General features: G+C 52.4%; 1 protein-coding gene across 8 annotated transcripts in view; it reads left to right on the forward strand.

Annotated features, from left to right (window-relative positions):
* The first annotated feature begins 268 nt into the window (after positions 1-268).
* The window catches only part of DTX2 (deltex E3 ubiquitin ligase 2), a 35,311-nt gene continuing 18,150 nt past the window's right edge, over positions 269-17,429 (forward strand). For 2 of the 8 annotated variants that reach the window (XM_059038145.2, XM_059038148.2), the window contains exons 1-4: positions 277-427; positions 1,611-1,775; positions 13,530-13,886; positions 16,239-16,875. In XM_059038145.2, coding sequence (XP_058894128.1) covers positions 13,619-13,886; positions 16,239-16,875 — 905 coding nt within the window. In that variant the 5' untranslated portion in view covers positions 277-427; positions 1,611-1,775; positions 13,530-13,618. Of the gene's footprint in view, positions 428-1,610; positions 1,776-13,329; positions 13,394-13,529; positions 13,887-16,238; positions 16,876-17,429 lie in introns of all 8 variants that reach the window. The other 6 variants (XM_059038146.2, XM_067011993.1, XM_067011997.1 and 3 more) reach the window with 5 other exon arrangements.

Consider the following 17,429-nt stretch of genomic DNA (forward strand, 5'->3'; position numbering starts at 1 on the left):
CTTAGTAGTTGTAGCGACAGCTTAGTTGCTCAGTGGCATGTGGGATCTTCCTGCACCAGGGCTCGTACCCGTGTCCCCTGCATTGGCAGGCGAATTCTTAACAACTGCGCCATCAGGGGAGTCCTGTCGTTGTGTGTTTAAGTGTCTGTCTCCCCAACGAGACACGAAGCTCTCTTGGGATATATACCCCTAAACAGGTGCACGTCGAGTTCGGCCCCGCCCCACGCTGTTCCGCTGGAACTACGTTTCCCAGAAGGCCCAGCGCCCTGGGCATGCGCACTGGGACGCAAGGAAGCGACGCTGTTTCACTCTGGCTGCCTCTTCGTTAGACTGGGAGGCAGAGCCGGAGTCGTGCCCAGGCCCAGCGGGGGCTGTACCCTGAGCCCGGTGGTGTCCTCCGCCTGCCCCCTCGCTCTCCTCAGCCTCGGTGAGAGGGGCGGACAGGCCACCTGCTCGCGTCGCCAGGGCTGGGGTCCCGGGGACGCGGGGGAGACCGAGCCGATCTGGGACCGGAAGGGGGCGGGCGTGGGCGTGAGGGAAGGTTGGGCCGGGCCTGAGAAGAGCCCTGGAGTGACGGGGGAGGGGGGGAATTGTGGGGACCGGCCTTCGGATAGATGTCCCGGAGGAGGGAGTTGGGGGAATTGGGAGGCGCTGGGAGCTTAGGACTGGACCTGGTGGGAGGGTGAACGCCGGGCTGGAAGCCGAAGGGCTAGCAGGGGGAGGGCCGCAGGCACAGAGTTTGGTCCGTATGTGGGAGTGTAGCTTTTCCCACAGGACTTGGAGGAGGCAGTGGTGATAATGCCACCGGCTGCCCTAGTTAGCGTTTGGGTTCTGCTGGGGTCTGCCTCCCGCTGGACAGCTCACTGGAGCCAGGGGCTGTACTTTAGGGGAGTTTGCCTCCTTAGTCTAACTCCTAACTCGCCTCATGTAGGGTCTGCCTTCCAGGAAGTGCCTATTTCCTGGGACCCTGGGTCACTTTCGTGGGGAGGGCATAATGTATATGCTGTGAAGAGGATTTAGGAGACGTTTTTTCCCCCCTGAAACTACCCTTTCTCAGCCAGCTGCTGTCCCCCACACTGGTTCCTCTTCCCTAAGTGCCAGTAGCAGTGGAAATAGTTTGTGCAGAGACGCGTGGACCCTTAAGAAACTCAAAATATTTCTGCATGCTCTCCTAGCTCCTCTAGAGTTGTGGTCTTTCGGGTGGCCCAAATCAGGCTTTACTTAAACCATCAGTATGACTATAACTAGGCTTCTTGTTCATTTGCCATGTGACCTTGGCCAAACTTTTTCCCTCTCTGGTGTGTTGATTTCCTGGATACCTACACTGCAGACTGGCTTACGAAGTCCTTTCAGGCCTTTCTGTGGAAGGGCTTAGTGTGTGTTTGTTTGTTTTGTGGGGTTTTTTTGTTGTTGTTTTTAGCCATCCCCTTGGTTATTGAGTAAGCAGAGGGAAACTACTGTACCTTCTGCTATGCCCAGGCTGTTGGAAAATAAATCTGGTGGTTTCCAGTCCCCAGCCACAGCACACAGACCCGACATCTGTGTATTCGTTTTCACTAACTGCTGTTTCTCAATTTAAAACCTGATCATCTTCTTCCTTGTTGGCAAAGGTGCCTTGGAATTTGTGTTGCTGAGTCAGCAAGCCTTTCAGATTTGCCCGGTTTTTGTTGTTTGCATTTTATATCAAGATGGGAACTCAAACAAGTCATTCCTCCTAAGGATCTGGTATCTCCATCAAGAAGGCACAGTTTGTGCCAGCTCTCCAGAGAGAAAAGGTGAGAGCTATGGGGACTTTACCTTGCTGCCTTCCCGATCTGGTTTTCAGTAGAGAAAGTGGGCACTGGGGAGGGTGGAATTTGAGGTCCCCAGGATGAACGTGAGCCCTGGGAGTTGATTGTTAATTGCCAACTGTCTCAGGTAAATTCAGGTGGCTTCCTGCCAGCAGCTTCTCCTGTTTAACTAGTCTTAGAAGATGCTTTCCGCCTTCAGACGTGCTTTATGGGATGAAGGACACGAGTCACGGTTTCTGCATTTGAACTGGAAATTTTAGTTCTTTTGTTACTTGAACCTTTACTGGGTGCCTCCTTTTTGTCAAGCCCCATGCTCAGTGCTGGGGGTACAGTGACCAGGCACGAAAGCTCTGTCTTCCAGGAGTTCATTGTTTGGTGGAAAAGATAAACCATAGACAGTGACAAGGTGTTGTCAGTGTGATACATATAGTGGAGTGATAATCACAGGGCGGAGCCCACCCCACCCTTGCCCAGGAGGCAAGGTCGGTCCGGAAGCCTCCAGAAGATGATAGCTAAGGTTGTGAAGGAGTAGGACCAAGGAAGTAGGGGGCGGAGCCTGACAACCGAGTCAGTATATGCAAAGTCGTGAAGAAACCTGGCCTGTCTGGGTCACTGTAAGCAGCTCAGTGTGGCAGAAGCGACAGCGTGTGAATTCGGGGGGGGCCGAGAAGCCTGGAAAGGTAGGCAGGGGTCTGAGCGGGGGCTTTTGTGGGTCATGCCAAGGCTCAGGGGAACAGAAGGATTTTAGTAGAATTCCAGGTAGGGCTTTTTTTGTTTGTTTGTTTGTTTGCTGTGCCACGCGGCATGTGGGATCTTAGTTCCCCGAACAGGGATCGAACCTGAGCCCCCTGCATTGGAAGCTCGGAGTCTTAACCACTGGATCACCAGGGAAGTCCTAGGATGGGCTTTTTTTTTTTTTTTTTTTTCTTTTTAAAACCCCACATTTGTTTATTTATTTATTTTTGGCTGTGTTGGGTCTTCGTTTCTGTGCGAGGGCTTTCTCTAGTTGTGGCACGCGGGGGCCACTCTTCATCACGGTGCGCGGGCCTCTCTCTATCGCGGCTTCCCTTGTTGCGGAGCACAGGCTCCAGACGCGCAGGCTCAGTAGTTGTGGCTCACGGGCCTAGCTGCTCTGCGGCATGTGGCATCTTCCCAGAGCAGGGCTCGAACCCGCGTCCCCTGCATTAGCAGGCAGATTCTCAACCACTGCGCCGCCAGCGAAGCCCTAGGATGGGCATTTTATGAGCCGTGACTAGAAATGAGCCAAATGAGCACCCTGGGTAGAAAGCGTGGAATGGATTATATTATTCTCTTTGTGACTGTTTCCGTACACCACTGCCAGCTTCTGAGTTTGCCCTCCTCTCAGGGGAGTTTGCCCTCTGGCTGCTCCTGGCCTTGTGAAAGAGAGAGAACTATAGAGGACAGACAGAATGCCGTGGAAGTTGGTAAGAGGGGATTTTTCTGTCAAGTGGGCACATCCCAGCATCCTGGAGGTGTTTAAATGGGGCCTTGAAAGTGTGGGTCAGCTGAAGATGGGTGGCCAAGTGGGTGAGATTCTGGGTAAAGGCGAGGCACGGAGTTGGGGAAACTGGCGGTATGCGGGGTAGCAGCTCATCACTTACACTCTTTAGGAGGGATCGGGGAGGGGAAGGTGTAGATGGAAGAAGGTACTGAAGAGAGATGCGCTGGCAGCTACTGTTGATAGGAAGGGACCAGACTGTGATGGGCTTTCAGCGTCAGCCCAGGGAACGTGCACATTATTCCTAGAGCTCTAGGCGAGGCGCGAAAGAGAGAGGGTCAGAGCTGTATCGGGAAGCTCAACCTCGCACCTGTCTCCGGGGTGGACGAGGAGAGACAGGAGCTGGAGAAGCCAGTCAGCAGAGAGTGCTTGTCAAGGTGAGAGACAGAAAGGTCCCAACCAGATGCTAGCAGTGGGGTCTGAGGAGGGGCGAGGAGAGGGCAAGCCAGGGCAGCTGCTGGGCTGTGGGGGAGAAGGCGCAGGAGGGCCAGCGCAGAGCCAGGGAATCCAGGAGGAGAGGGGCATTAGCAGGGAAGGTGAGTTTGGCTTCAGACCCGTTGAAGGTCCTGAAGAGGCCGGTGGGAATGGGGCCACAGGCGAGGGAGGAGCGTCCCTCATTCATTGCACACATGCTTAGGAAGTCGTGTGCCCTGGCTTGTGCTTGGCACTTGGAGTACAGAAAATTAAGCAGTTCCTTCTGTGTGTTTGTTTTAATTTTCAGCTCAGGTAAACAGAGAAGTAGATTAATACACACTAATTACCGTTCACGCCCGGCTTGCTTTCACTTGTTTCCAAGTTTTGTTTTGTTTGCTGTACGCGGGCATCTCACTGTTGTGGCCTCTCCCGTTGCGGAGCCTCTGGACGGACGTGCAGGCTCAGCGGCCATAGCTCACAGGCGCAGCCGCTCCGCGGCATGTGGGATCTTCCTGGACCGGGGCATGAACCCACGTCGCCTGCATTGGCAGGCGGACTCTCAACCACTGCGCCACCAGGGAACCCCCGAAGTTATTTTTAATGTGTCGTAAGTTCCTGCATTTCAACCATCCACAACAAAAGCCAGGATCTTGAAACAAAATACACATCCAATCATTTGATCTTTCTTCACATTCCCATCCTGAGATAACCATTATCCCCTCACTTTCATTTTTATGTAGTTTTATGGTACCTGTGTATTCCTAAGGCACTTAAAAAATATCGCTACAGTTTGTCCATAGTATTGCATGTCATCTGGTTCATTTGTCTTGAATATTGAATAATATTCCATGGTGTGGACAAATCTCAGTTTATGTGTCTGATCTTCCATTGATGGGTACCTGCTCGTTTCTAGTTTTGCTGTCACGAGTGGACTGCTCTGAACATTTCCGTACATGTTTCCTGTTGCACATATGCAAGAGGTTTTCTTGGGTGTGAGCTGAGGGGTGGTATTTTGCTGAGTCATAGGGTGAATAAATGTCCAACTCTTGTAGTTGTTACTAGACTTTTTTTGAGGTGGTTGTACAAGTTTTCACTCCACCAGCAGCAGAATGTAGGCCTTCCACTTGCTCCACACTCTTGTCAACACTTGATATAGGCTGGCTTTTTAAAATTTCTGCCAATGGAGTGGGTATAAAATGGGATCTTTGGGATCTTGATTTCTGTGTCCCTGAGCCCTGATGTCGAACATCTCTTCATAAGTTTATTGGCATGTGTGTTTCCTGTAAATTATATGTTCACTCTTTTGCAATTTTTCTGTGGGCTTCTTGGTGCTTTAAAAAGAAAATTGACTTGTAGGAGTTCTTTATATATCCTTGATTTTAATCCTTCTTGCTTATTGTGAATATCGTTTTCCAGCTTTTAACTTTCTGCTTTCTTTGAGGCGTGTTTTGCTGAACAACCATTCTTAATTTTAACACAGTGAAATGTATCTTTTCATGTATAGCCAGTGTTCTGTGCCTCGTTTGGAAAATCTTTTCCTGACCATAATCCTTGCCTTTTAGGAGTCCGTGCCCTAGTGGAGGGGACAAGTAGATAATTGCACTCAGATGTCACATGGACATTGGTGGTTAGAAGAGGCCACTTCTCCGTGCAAGGCAGGAGTGGATGTAGGAAAGATTTCACTGGGCAGAGAGTCTCAGGCTGGGAATTAAGGATTGAGTAAGTGGACAGGTGGGATGCGTACTCTTGGTGGGGGGCGAGGGGCAGGAAACAGCCTGGCCGGTTCTGGGCTCTCACTGGAGTTACTGATGGCTGGAGCAGAGGGCTTAGGGACTCAGGCAGGTCATCTGAAGAAAGATCTGGATGCTCTGCATGCATGGGATTATTAAAGCCATGGGAGCAGATGAGAGGGTCACGGGGGAGGGTGGAGAGAAGAGAGGTAGGCCAGGGCCCAGTTGCCTGATGCAAGGAAAGGTGTGGCTCTGGGAAGCAGGTTGGGCTTCCCTGGGGGTGCCCCTCACCACATGCCGCCTGCCGTGCTGTTGGATGCTGCATTTCACCCTCAGGTGCTGGGCAAAGACTGACATGTCTACAGAGGGCAGGCATGTCATAGGGGAGGCTGGCCAGAGGCATAAGCACTCTCCCACTTTTCAATAGAGAAATGGGTTCAAAGACGTATTTCTCAACTATGGGTCAGTGGGACCACAGTGAGGTCAGCAAACTGTGGGTCGTGGGCCAAATCCAGCTCATGGGCCAAATCCAGCCCACAGCCTCTTTTTGTTAATAAACTTTTATTGGGACACAACCACTCCAGTTAGTTTATGTGTGGCCTATGGCTCTTTTCACACTACAGTGGTGGAGTTGTGTAGTTGCAGGAGACACCCAGTGTCCTACAAAGCCTAAAATATATACCTTCCAGCCCTTTATAGGAAAAGTTTGCCGGCTCTGCCCTGGGGAGTTGTGGTAACCGTGGTAACCTTTAGAGTAGTACCAGCTGCCACAGTGGTGCAGCTCCGTGCTGCTGGCTACATAATGAATCTGGGTCAGGCCTGCAAATGTTGCCAGGTTTTCTGGTTTTCAAGAGAAGCTAGAAATCTGGATTTTTTTTAAAAAATGGTGGATAGTCCAGTTTTTAAACATTGGCTCAGTTTGTAAAATCTAAAAACTGTGTAGTAGGTCAAGCAGACACATCTGGCAGGCCGATTTGTCCTCATCAGTTTATCCCTCTGCAAACTGATTTGGGTTTGCTTATACCTGTGGCTTCTCAGGCAAGTTGTTTATCTTTTGCCTCACTTTTCTCGTCTATAAAATGGAGATGATACCCTTTGCTCAGGAATGTGAGGATTAAATGAGAACACTTATAAGATACTTAGCACGGTGCCTGGTATATAGTAAGCTCTTTGGTTGGTGGTCACTGGTGTGCTTATGGCCAGTGGTGTGCTTGGTGGCCACTGGTGTGCTTATGGCCTCTGGTGTGCTTGGTGGCCACTGGTGTGCTTATGGCCACTGGTGTGATTGGTGGCCACTGGTGTGATTATGGCCACTGGTGTGATTGGTGGCCACTGGTGTACTTATGGCCATGGTGCTTGCTGCTGCCTCCGCTGCTCCCCCGTTCTGGCCGCAGGGTAGGCTCTGATGACCTGTGGGTGGTCAGGTTGCTCCTGGCAAAGCAGGAGCAGCAGGTTCTTGGTGCTGGCGGAGGAGGTTGCCCACTGGGGAATTGTTAGTCGCTGGGGCCTGCCCCCTGGCTACTGTGTGGCTTTCTGAACCCTATTTGGAGCATTCTGCTCTGACCTGCCCCTGGAGGGCCCTAGTCAGGCACCAGCCAGGACAGGTGTTGTCACTTCCCTTCTAGCAGCCCCACGTGCAAGGGACAAGTCATGTGTAGTTCCGTCCGTCTCTCAGAAGCCTAGTCAGGTCTGGGTGGCACCAACTTAAGCCATCTCTTTTCTAGACAAAAGCCCTACCTTGCAGCGCTCCCCTGCTGTAATAGTTTGGGCACCTGGATGGTGTGTTATTTGCACTTTCTTAGAACTCAGGGGTGGGACATGTGTCTCTTGGCAAGGAGGTGCCATGGTGCTTTGACAGGCCTGTTAGTGAAACTCCACTGGGACGGGAGCAGCTGTCTGAAGTAATGATGGTAAGTAACAGTGGTGGGGTTTGTTTCATATTTACGATCTTTTGAAAGTGGTGGGCATTGTAGAGGTTTGTTTCTGAAAACAAAAGTAATAGTTTACCCTTTAGAAAATGTGAAAAGTTCAGATATATAAGGAAGTTGAACAAAAGGTCTCCAATAGTTTCTGCACTCAAAGGCAGCCGTTGTTAGCGTTTTGGTACATTTCTGCTGAGTTTTGTCTCTGCTTCTCTTTTACCGAGTTAAAATAGTGCTGTGGGGAATATCTTTATGTTGAAGTTTTTCGTTCATCTCCTTTGATAGATTTTTTTAATGATTGTGTCAAAGCAAGTGAACATTTTTTTTAAATTTATTTTTATTTTATTTATTTTATTTTTGGCTGCATTGGGTCTTCATTGCTGCACACGGGCTTTCTCTAGTTGCGGCGACTGGGGGCTACTCTTCGTTGCGGTGCACGGGCTTCTCATTGTGGTGGCTTCTCTTGTTGCGGAGCACAGGCTCTAGGCGCGCAGGCTTCAGTATTTGTGGCACGTGGGCTCAGTAGTTGTGGCTCGCGGGCTCTAGAGCGCAGGCTCAGTAGTTGTGGCGCACGGGCTTAGTTGCTCCGTGGCATGTGGGATCTTCCCGGACCAGGGCTTGAACCCATGTCCCCTGCATTGGCAGGCGGATTCTTAACCACTGCGCCACCAGGGAAGCCCAGGTGAACATTTTTAAACCTCTTGATACGTATTACCAAACTGTTTTCTGGAAAGGGTTTATCTGTCCCAGAGGTATGACATCTCAGTGTACTCTCGCCAGCACTGAGTATTGAAATTATGTTTACTGCTTTGACAGGCAAAAAAATAATAGGCCATTGTTTTAAATTTGTATTAAAAACAACATGTCTAGCAAAATAGAACATTTCTTTGGTGTGTTTGTGTGCAGTATTCGACTTTCCCATCTCCGTGAGAAGGCTTTCTGACAGTGCCCCGGTGGCCGGCTGCCCCGTAACAAGTCTTTGAAGGTTATGCTCTGCTTACAGGTCATGCGCACTGTGTCAGCTGGTGGGGTGTGGAGTTGCAGGCCCATGCTTCTTAGGAAGCACCTGAAAGAGACGGAAATAGGGTTTGAAGTCCACCCGGTCTCACTGGTCTCCAATCCGTGCCCCTCAGAATGCCTCTGTCCCACACAACAGCTTCCTGGACCTCTCAGGAAGTAGGAATGGAGGGCAGCGCCTGTGTCAATAAGAGCACCCCTCTTTTCTGCGTTTTACATATCGATGGGCAGCGTACGGTCACATTTGGAAAAGGGTTCTGCTGCTTATAAGAGGCTGGAAAACCCATCCAACTGCCTGAGCAGTGGAGCCGACTGTCCCAAGGTCACCGAGCATGGAGCCAAGGGTGAACTGTCCAGCTCAGGCTTGGGCCAGGCCACTCTGTATTTCGGTGGGCTCTGGGGGGAGGAAACGGGTCCTCACATATTGGCAAATTGACAGTCTCCCAGTCTGGGCACCAGTTTAAAAACCACGCTCGGGGCCTTCTTTCTGGAGGCCGCAACTGTAAGGGGATCCATTTGTGTGGTTTCCCCTACCCGGAGGCCCACAATCGGGCAGGATGAGTTTCACTCAGATTCCTGCATCAGCTTAGGTCTTGTTCTAAAGCTTTTGTAAATCCTCTGGGAATAGAAAGACTCTTGGACACATGCAACTTTTCTCCTTTGTGTGAAACCCCTCTCTGGTAGGACAGCAGTGTCCCTCTGTGCCTCGGAGCCATGGGGCTGTGCACAGGCGTTTGTGGCTAAATCTGACAAGAGAATGCAAGAGAAGGCAGGATGGTTTTTCTCGTGGTCGAAGTTGTTGATACATTTAAAAAATTTTTATTTATTTATTTATTTTGGCTGTGTTGGGTCTTCGTTGCTGTGCGCGGGCTTCTCATTGCGGTGGCTTCTCTTGTTGCAGAGCACGGGCCCTAGGCGCACGGGCTTTAGTAGTGGCATGCGGGCTCAGTAATTGTGGCTCACAGGCTCTAGAGCGCAGGCTCAGTAGTTGTGGTGCACAGGCTTAGTTGCTCTGTGGCATGTGGGATCTTCCCGGGCCAGGGCTTGAACCCATGTCCCCTGCATTCACAGGCAGATTCTTAATCACTGTGCCACCAGGGAAGCCCCTGATACATTTTTTTTAGAGATAACTTCGGTCCGATCATAATAAGTAATATGATCATTGTAGAACATTTGCCAGTACAGAAAGAGGTAAAGAATACATATCCCATAACTCCATCACTCCTAGTAAAATGTCAGAGTTGTTCCTTCCCACCTTTTAAAAATTAGCTTATATAAGAACCTGGTGTCAGACTGGCCATCTGACGTTGAGTAAATTCTTAATTGCTTTTGGCCTCGGTTCTCAGGTCTGTAAAATGGGGATAATCTTTACCTTCAAGGGCAGTTGAGGGTTGAGAGAGCTGGATGGCAAGAGCACTGGACAGAGTGCGTGCCACATAGTAGGTGCTCAGTAAATGGCACACCCGCCCGCTTGAGAGCCTATAGTGTATATGGTTACATATCCGGTATTTTTAACTTGTCAACAACATCATCCTAGGTCTGAAAGCGCGCGTGTGTGTGTGTGTGTGTGTGTGTGTGTGTGTGTGTGTGTGTGTGTGTGGTATGCGGGCCTCTCACTGTTGTGGCCTCTCCCGCTGTGGAGCACAGGCTCCGGACGCGCAGGCTCAGCGGCCATGGCTCACGGGCCCAGCCGCTCCGCGGCATGTGGGATCTTCCCGGACCGGGGCACGAACCCGTGTCCCCTGCATCGGCAGGCGGACTCTCAACCACTGCGCCCCCAGGGAAGCCCTGAAAGCCTTTTAAAAACATTTTTCAAGGCTCATATTCCATCATTGGGGTGTACCCATAATTTATTTAAGAATTCCCTTATTCCATTATCATAAAGTATTTAGGTTGCCCCCAGACTAAGGCTGTTTCCCCATGGCCAATTAGAATAATAACAGTTTTCATAATTAAGAACACCCTAAATAGCCCCATCATTAGGAGCCGAAACAAATTAGGTTTTTGAACTGCAGCTTGGGGAGGGCTGAGGCTATAACAGAGACTGGATGCATTGGCGCGGCCGCTCGGCGTGCGTGATTGCTGCGCTCGAGCGGAACATCAGTGGGTGTTCTGGGCATCGTGCCAAATGTGCCCCAGGCCCCTGGAGCAGAAGGTGCTCCTCCCTTTCGGCGTGTGTGTTTTAGAGCCTCTGGGATATTGGGCATTTGAAGAGCTGCAGCCCCAGCTTTGGGTCAGCCCCAGCTCTGCCCTCAGGGAGTTCCTGTTCTGGGGGGTGGTGAGAGGGGGGACAGATACTGACACCAATAAATGCAGTGTGTTTGGATAAATGGAGAATGCAGTGAGGACGCACAGGAAGACGGGGTCGGCACTTTCTGTTAAAGGTGTGGCTCAGAGCGGGGTGTGTGGCTGAGTCTGGAAAGATGGGCGTGTTCGCTGGGGGCTTAGGCGCAGAGAGGATGGAAGTCTGGACATGGGACCAGCAGGATCAATGTCTGGGAGGTGGGAAGTGGCTCCGAATGTCCGGCACTTGCTAGAATTTGATGCAGGTGGGCAAAAGGTGGAGGACTTTGTATCAGTGGGGACAGTGGCCGGTCATGGAGGGGCCGTGTGCTGTGTCTTTCTCATCTCTGGGTCTCTAGTGCCCTGACAGAGCCTGGACTGTCATGTGCCTGCGGTCTGTAGGCCGAACACGTTCATGAAGAGCTTAGCTGAAGTTCTCGAGTGTAGTTCTCAGGCTGTTTGGCAGAGTTCTCCTAGTTGGTTCATCTGGGGGTGTGTGGACATGCTGGAACATACCACGTGTGCTGGTACGTGGGAGGCCCCTGCTGCCCCAGAGATGAGTGATGCCTGCCAGGAGGTACCAGGGGGAAAGTCTGGGCTCAGGAGTAATTGGCCCTGCAACCAGTCCTGTGATCTGTAGCTGGATGTGGGTCCAGAGACCTCTAATTGCAGGCGCTGAGCTAATAAGATCGCCAGCCATCTCGAGGGCGTCCAGGTCTAATCCTCCAGGGCGGGATGCGTGCTTCTGTTGGAGTGGTTGGCAGCTCAGGGGCGGCCCTGGCCCCCCGTATGTGCTCAGAGTTATTGCAGGCGTGACTCATCGCCCGTGTTCTCAGGCCGGGTAGCTCAGTGCCGCCCTGGGCCGCCACTCCTCACCCAGACGTGAGGGGTGGGAGGTGCTGTGTTGGAGGGGGGCAGGGAAAGGGAGGGAGGCCAAGATTTGCTGATGTGGGCTGTGTGCCTGACGCTGTTCTGGGTGCTTTATACGCACCTATCCATCCGATTCCCCTAGAAAAGCAGTTAGAATAGAGGTTGATATGCCCACTTCCAAGTGAAATCGGGCTTGGAGGGCTTAGGTCCCTTCACCAGGTGACACAGTGAGTAGAGTGCGGCGAGTACGCGGTGTGTGGATGCCAGGACCCGTGCCTCTTCCCCGTCACGTGCTGCTCCAGCTCTGCCTTCCTTGTTGGGCAGGTGGTCTCAGCCTTCTCACTGAAACCCCGCTGGAGTGCAGTCTCAGGGGCAGCAGCACAAGCCCAGGGTCGCAGCCTCATTAGTGGCCATGGAAGTGAGTCACCAAAACCACCGGGGCCTCGGTTTTCTCGTCTGCAAAATGGAGAAAATTCGATGTCTGTACTTAAGGGTACTGTGTGGGGATCGTAGCAGATGATGTGACTGGGAACGCTGTTGGCACCAGGGCCCTTTGTGGACGTAACAGCTGAGGGTGCTCACAGCTTGAGACGCAGGCTCCTCTCTCCCTTCCTCCCCTCCCCGCCACTTTCCCTTTTCTCCCTCCCCCCTCTCTAAGCAAGTGGGGCGCAGAGAGGCTGAGAGGCTAGAGAGGGCTTAAGCATCTATAGGATTTTAATGTTTATCTAGGGCGGAGCCCAAGGTAGAGCTCATGCTGAGCTTTCCTCGCTAAGAAAATGGGCATTAGAGCCAGTTGATCTGGGTTTGCACTCTGTGCTACCACTTACCAGTGTATGTGTGACCTTCAGTAAGACCTTGACTTCTTTGTTTTCCTGTCCATAAAGTGGGAGAAATACCGCCTTGTCAGTCTGTTTGGCCCCGTTCTTCTCTCACCCTAGGAGCTTCCACAGACCCCCTTTCTTCTTCAAACAGCTACAAGCACATAGACTCTTCATCTGCCTCCATTCAGTCGTGCTTTGAGCTAATCCGTGTATAACACGTGTTACATGACACGGCCTGTGCTGGGGCTGGCGAGGTGGCTGTGGACAAGGCCGGCTTGCTGGGTGTCTGCCTTCTGAGGGCGTAGAAAGACAGGGCCTGCCGTATGTGCACGTGGGCGCTAGCGTTCTGGTCGGGGCCGTGGAGGAGAAGTTCATGTGATGGATGGCCTGGGAAAACCCTGAGTGATGCAACTGGGCGGGAGTGACTGGGAGAAGAATGTCTTGGGAGAGGGGTGTAAAGTCTTTGGACCTGACCGCTGGTCAGCAAGGCCCAGGCCCAGGGAGTGGGGTGCAGAGAGGCCAGAGAGGGAGGGCTTCAGCATCCATAGGATTTTAATGTCTATCTAGGGTCTGCCCTCTGTGGTTAATGGTGCAGGAAACCAGGGCAGCCTGGAGACCTGGACAGAGCTAGGACTCACCTATGCTTAGAGTCGCAGCTCTGGCTGTCCTTGAGCCCCTGGTCCTTTCTGAGACATAGTGTTTTTTTTCATCTGTAGTACAGCAGGTGTTAATATGTGTCTTACAAACAAACCTGCTTTGGAAACCTGTGTGGCGTCCTCACAAAGGTATAAGGGGTCACGATGGCCTCAGTCCACAAAGGATTGGGGTGCCTCATGAAAATACATATAGTATAAAAGGATACACTTAGTAGTTGGGCCAGAGGGAAATTGTTGGTGAAAGGACAGAAGCAGGGCTGATGATTAGCACCAGAATTCACCCACTGTGTCTTCTGTACATTTGCAGAGGTAAGGAGGCTGCTTGATTGACTCCGAATTCTTCCTGGCTGCCTGAGCAGAGACAGAATTAGGTACTTGGTTCACGATGCCCTTAAGGTATTAGGGAAAAAAGTGACTGCGGAAAAGCATGATCTTTTTTCCCACACTGAGACTGACTCTGGCAGGGCCACCATGTGTGTCGGTAACTGTGTGTCTGTCTTGTTTCAGGTGTCCTGTAAGCGCTGGGCAATGAACCTGAGACTGCAGCCCAGAGTGGTCTGAAGCCGCTGGGGAGAACAGAGGGAGTCCTGGAGAAGATGGCCATGGCCCCAAGCCCTTCCCTGGCTCAGGTGTACACCAGCCCCGTGGCAGTGGCCGTGTGGGAATGGCAGGACGGGCTGGGCACCTGGCACCCCTACAGTGCCACTGTTTGCAACTACATCGAGCAGCAGTTTGTGCAGCAGAAGGGCCAGCGCTTCGGGCTGGGGAGCCTGGCCCACAGCATCCCCTTAGGCCAGGCTGACCCCTCACTGGCTCCTTATATCATCGACCTCCCCAGCTGGACGCAGTTCCGCCAGGACACTGGTAAGGCACTTCCTGCCTCGAGTATGTGTCCAAGTGCCTGTTTCGGGCTGGGCGTCGTGCTAGGTGTTGGGGATCACAGAATTGACCCTCAGCGTTATCCTGCCCCTGAAATGCACACGGTCAGAAGGCGGGTGCTGGGAGTGATAGCAGTGTGAGATGTTCCTTAGTGGTCCAGGGTGCCTCGGGAACACAGTGCAGAGGCCGTTTCAGCCCCTTTCCCCCTTGTCTCCCAAACGAGAAATGCCTGCTTCCGCCCACAGAGATTCAAGGGTCTCGCTGGCAGTAGGCAGGCAAGCAGGCTGGCCGGCATGGGGGTGGCCACACCATGCTAGTTAAGAGGGCCTGGTGATGGGTTCCAGCTCCTATATGATAGCTGTGTCACATGGGCAAGTTACTTCACTCTCCTGTGCACTCATGTTTCTCTGTGTGTGTGTGTGTGGTGTGTCTGTTGCTCAGTATTACTGAGAATGGGGCCACCAGCTTCTTCCCAGAGCTGTGCACTATCCCTATAAATCAGTGGTTCTCAGCTGGGGGCAATGTTTGGAGACTTTTTTTTTTTTTTTTCTTCTTTGCGGTACGCGGGCCTCTCACTGTAGTGGCCTCTCCCGTTGCGGAGCACAGGCTCCGGACGCGCAGGCTCAGCGGCCATGGCTCACGGGCCTAGCTGCTGCGCGGCATGTGGGATCTTCTCGGACCGGGGCACGAACCCGTGTCCCCTGCATCGGCAAGCGGATTCTCAACCACTGCGCCACCAGGGAAGCCCCGGAGACATTTTTGATGGTCAGGACTGGGGCGGGGTGCTGCCAGCATCTAGTGGGTAGAGGCCAGGGATGCTGCTAAACATCCTACAATGTACAGGACAGCCCACAACAAAGAATGATTAGCCCAGAATGTCACTAGTGCCGAACCTGAAGACTCCTGCTCTAATCCCTGTAGCAGCCTCCTCGAGGGTGTGAGGACTCAGGCTTCCGGGCAGTGGATGCAGATAAAAGTCCCTGCCTTCATGATGTTTGCAGTCACTGAGAAAGGCAGCGCACAAGATAAATGATTCGTGAACTGTGTATGAGTTAGGTAGCAATGAGTGTTTATCAGGGAATGGATGTGTAAAGCGCCAGGAGAGGTTGTTTTGAGGTTTGAGCTTGGGTGGCCTGGTCACCAGGAAGGGCTGGGGACAGATCAGGAGGGAGGGGCAGGTCGTGCAGGGCTTTTCCATCCCTTGAGGGACTTCGACTTTTCTTCTGAAAGGAGGAACCCTGGGAAGATTTGGGCAGAGGAGTGACGTAATCTGATTTGGGGGTTAAGAGTATCCCACTGGCTGCTGAGGTCGGGAGACCAGCTAGAAGGCAATCGCAGTGATCACCTTTTGACAAATACTGTTGGAAGCATGGCCCAAATTGATTTTTTTCTTTCTCTCCTGAATCCTCAGGTTTGGTTTATTAATTTAAGCTAACCACAGGCGTTTCCTAATAGTTGCAACCTGGGAAGTCCAAGGGAGTCTAAGTACATCCATGTGAGAGAACTGTGTAACAGTTAATAAAGAGTTTTACAAAGTTTTAGAGACATAAGAAATACTTACGGCATAATACATGGAAACAGGACAATTTTTCAGTATGATTGTCAGCTACACCTAAACATACATGCCTAGGAGACTAGACGGGAAGGAATATGTTACGATATACAATATACATCATGTGCTTTCTTTTCCTCTTGGTGGTTGGATTATGGATGATTTAATTTTCTTCAGACATTTTGTTTTCAGTTTTTTTTTAAGTCAGGCTACATAGGTTTCATTTTAGGAATATTTTGAGCCACAGCTGGTCTTTGACCTAAGTGTCCAGCATCCCTCACTCCTGCTGAGAAGCACTGGTCCCTCTCTGCCACTTGATCCCTTTGGTCCACAGTTTCTTTGCATAGAGAGAGCTCTCTACCCTTCACCCCAAATGTAGAGAGAATAATCAATGCCAGCCTTTAGGTCAGACGGCAACATAACCGTATGTACACCGTGATCATGTTGTTTTATTTTGGTTGTAGAAAAAAAAAGAATTTTTTTTTTTTTTTTTTTTTTTGCGTTATGCGGGCCTCTCACTGTTGTGGCCTCTCCCGTTGCGGAGCACAGGCTCCGGACGCGCAGGCCCAGCGGCCATGGCTCACGGGCTTAGTTGCTCCGCGGCATGTGGGATCCTCCCGGACCAGGGCATGAACCCGTGTCTCCTGCATCGGCAGGCGGACTCTCAACCACTGCGCCACCAGGGAAGCCCGAAAAAAAAAAAGAATTTTTAAACTCCCTTTTTTGGGGAGGTGGTGAGTGGCTAGCAGATGAGCTTTATATGTGCAACGCTCCTTTTACAACAGGCACCATGCGGGCTGTGCGGAGGCACCTGTTTCCCCAGCACTCGGCCCCGGGCCGGGGCGTCGTCTGGGAGTGGCTGAGTGACGACGGCTCCTGGACAGCGTACGAAGCCAGCGTCTGCGACTACCTGGAGCAGCAGGTGGCCAGGGGCACCCAGCTCGTGGACTTGGCTCCCCTGGGGTACAACTACACTGTCAACTACGCCGCCCACACGCAGACCAACAAGACTTCCAGCTTCTGCCGGAGCGTGCGGCGCCGGGCAGGGCCCCCGTACCCAGTGACCACTGTCATCGCTCCACCGGGCCACATGGGAGTGGCCTGCTCTTGCCATCAGTGCCTCGGCGGCGGCACAGCCGGCCCCATGTCAGGCCGCTACCGCCACTCCATGACCAACCTCCCCGCCTACCCAGTCCCCCAGCCACCCCACAGGACCACCGTTGTTTTGGGGGCCCACCAGGCCTTTTCTCCGTACAACAAGCCCTCACTCTCTGGGGCCAGGTCTGCACCCAGGCTGAGCACCGCCAACCTCTGGGCTGGGGCGCTGCCCTCCCTGGGGAACCAGCCCCTCTACCGCTCCAGCCTCTCCCACCTGGGACCTCAGCACCAGCCCCCAGGACTGTCCGCTGCCGGCGCAGCCAGGTATCTTGTGTTACACGGACGGTCGTTTTGTCCGCCCGCATGCCTTGTCAGCGGGCTTGGGTTTCTGCTCTTCTTTAGCTGGGAAGACTCCCCCCAAATGCCTGCAGACTCGGCACCTGCCTCCTCGGCTGTCCCTGCTACGTCATCCCCTTTGCATGTGTCACGTGGTGCCGAGGTGCCACGCTGTCCACAGCCTTGTGTCCCGGGGAGCCTACCTGACTTCTGGCACTTGAGTGCTGGTAGTTGCCACATGGGTTAAAACCGGTGATCCTTTCATTGACTCAGGAGAATCGGGCTCTCTGAGCAGTTAAAGATTTTTTTTGGCTGTGCCTGTGTGCCACGTAGCTGGGGCCGGGTACCTGAGGACATTTCTCTGACTCAGTCTATGTGCCCGGCCCTGAAGTCACAGACATGGAAGGTTCAGCCCTCTCCCTAAGCCCACGGTCTCATCCAGGGAAGGCTGTGACCCCAGTTTTGGTGCTTAAAAGTTGGCTGAGGAGAGAGCAAAGTGCTGAGCGTGTTGGGGGTGGCAGCAGGTGACATAGGGCAGCTGC

The sequence above is a fragment of the Kogia breviceps genome, chromosome 14, assembly GCF_026419965.1.
Source record: "Kogia breviceps isolate mKogBre1 chromosome 14, mKogBre1 haplotype 1, whole genome shotgun sequence".
NCBI classification, from domain to species: Eukaryota; Metazoa; Chordata; class Mammalia; order Artiodactyla; family Physeteridae; genus Kogia; species Kogia breviceps.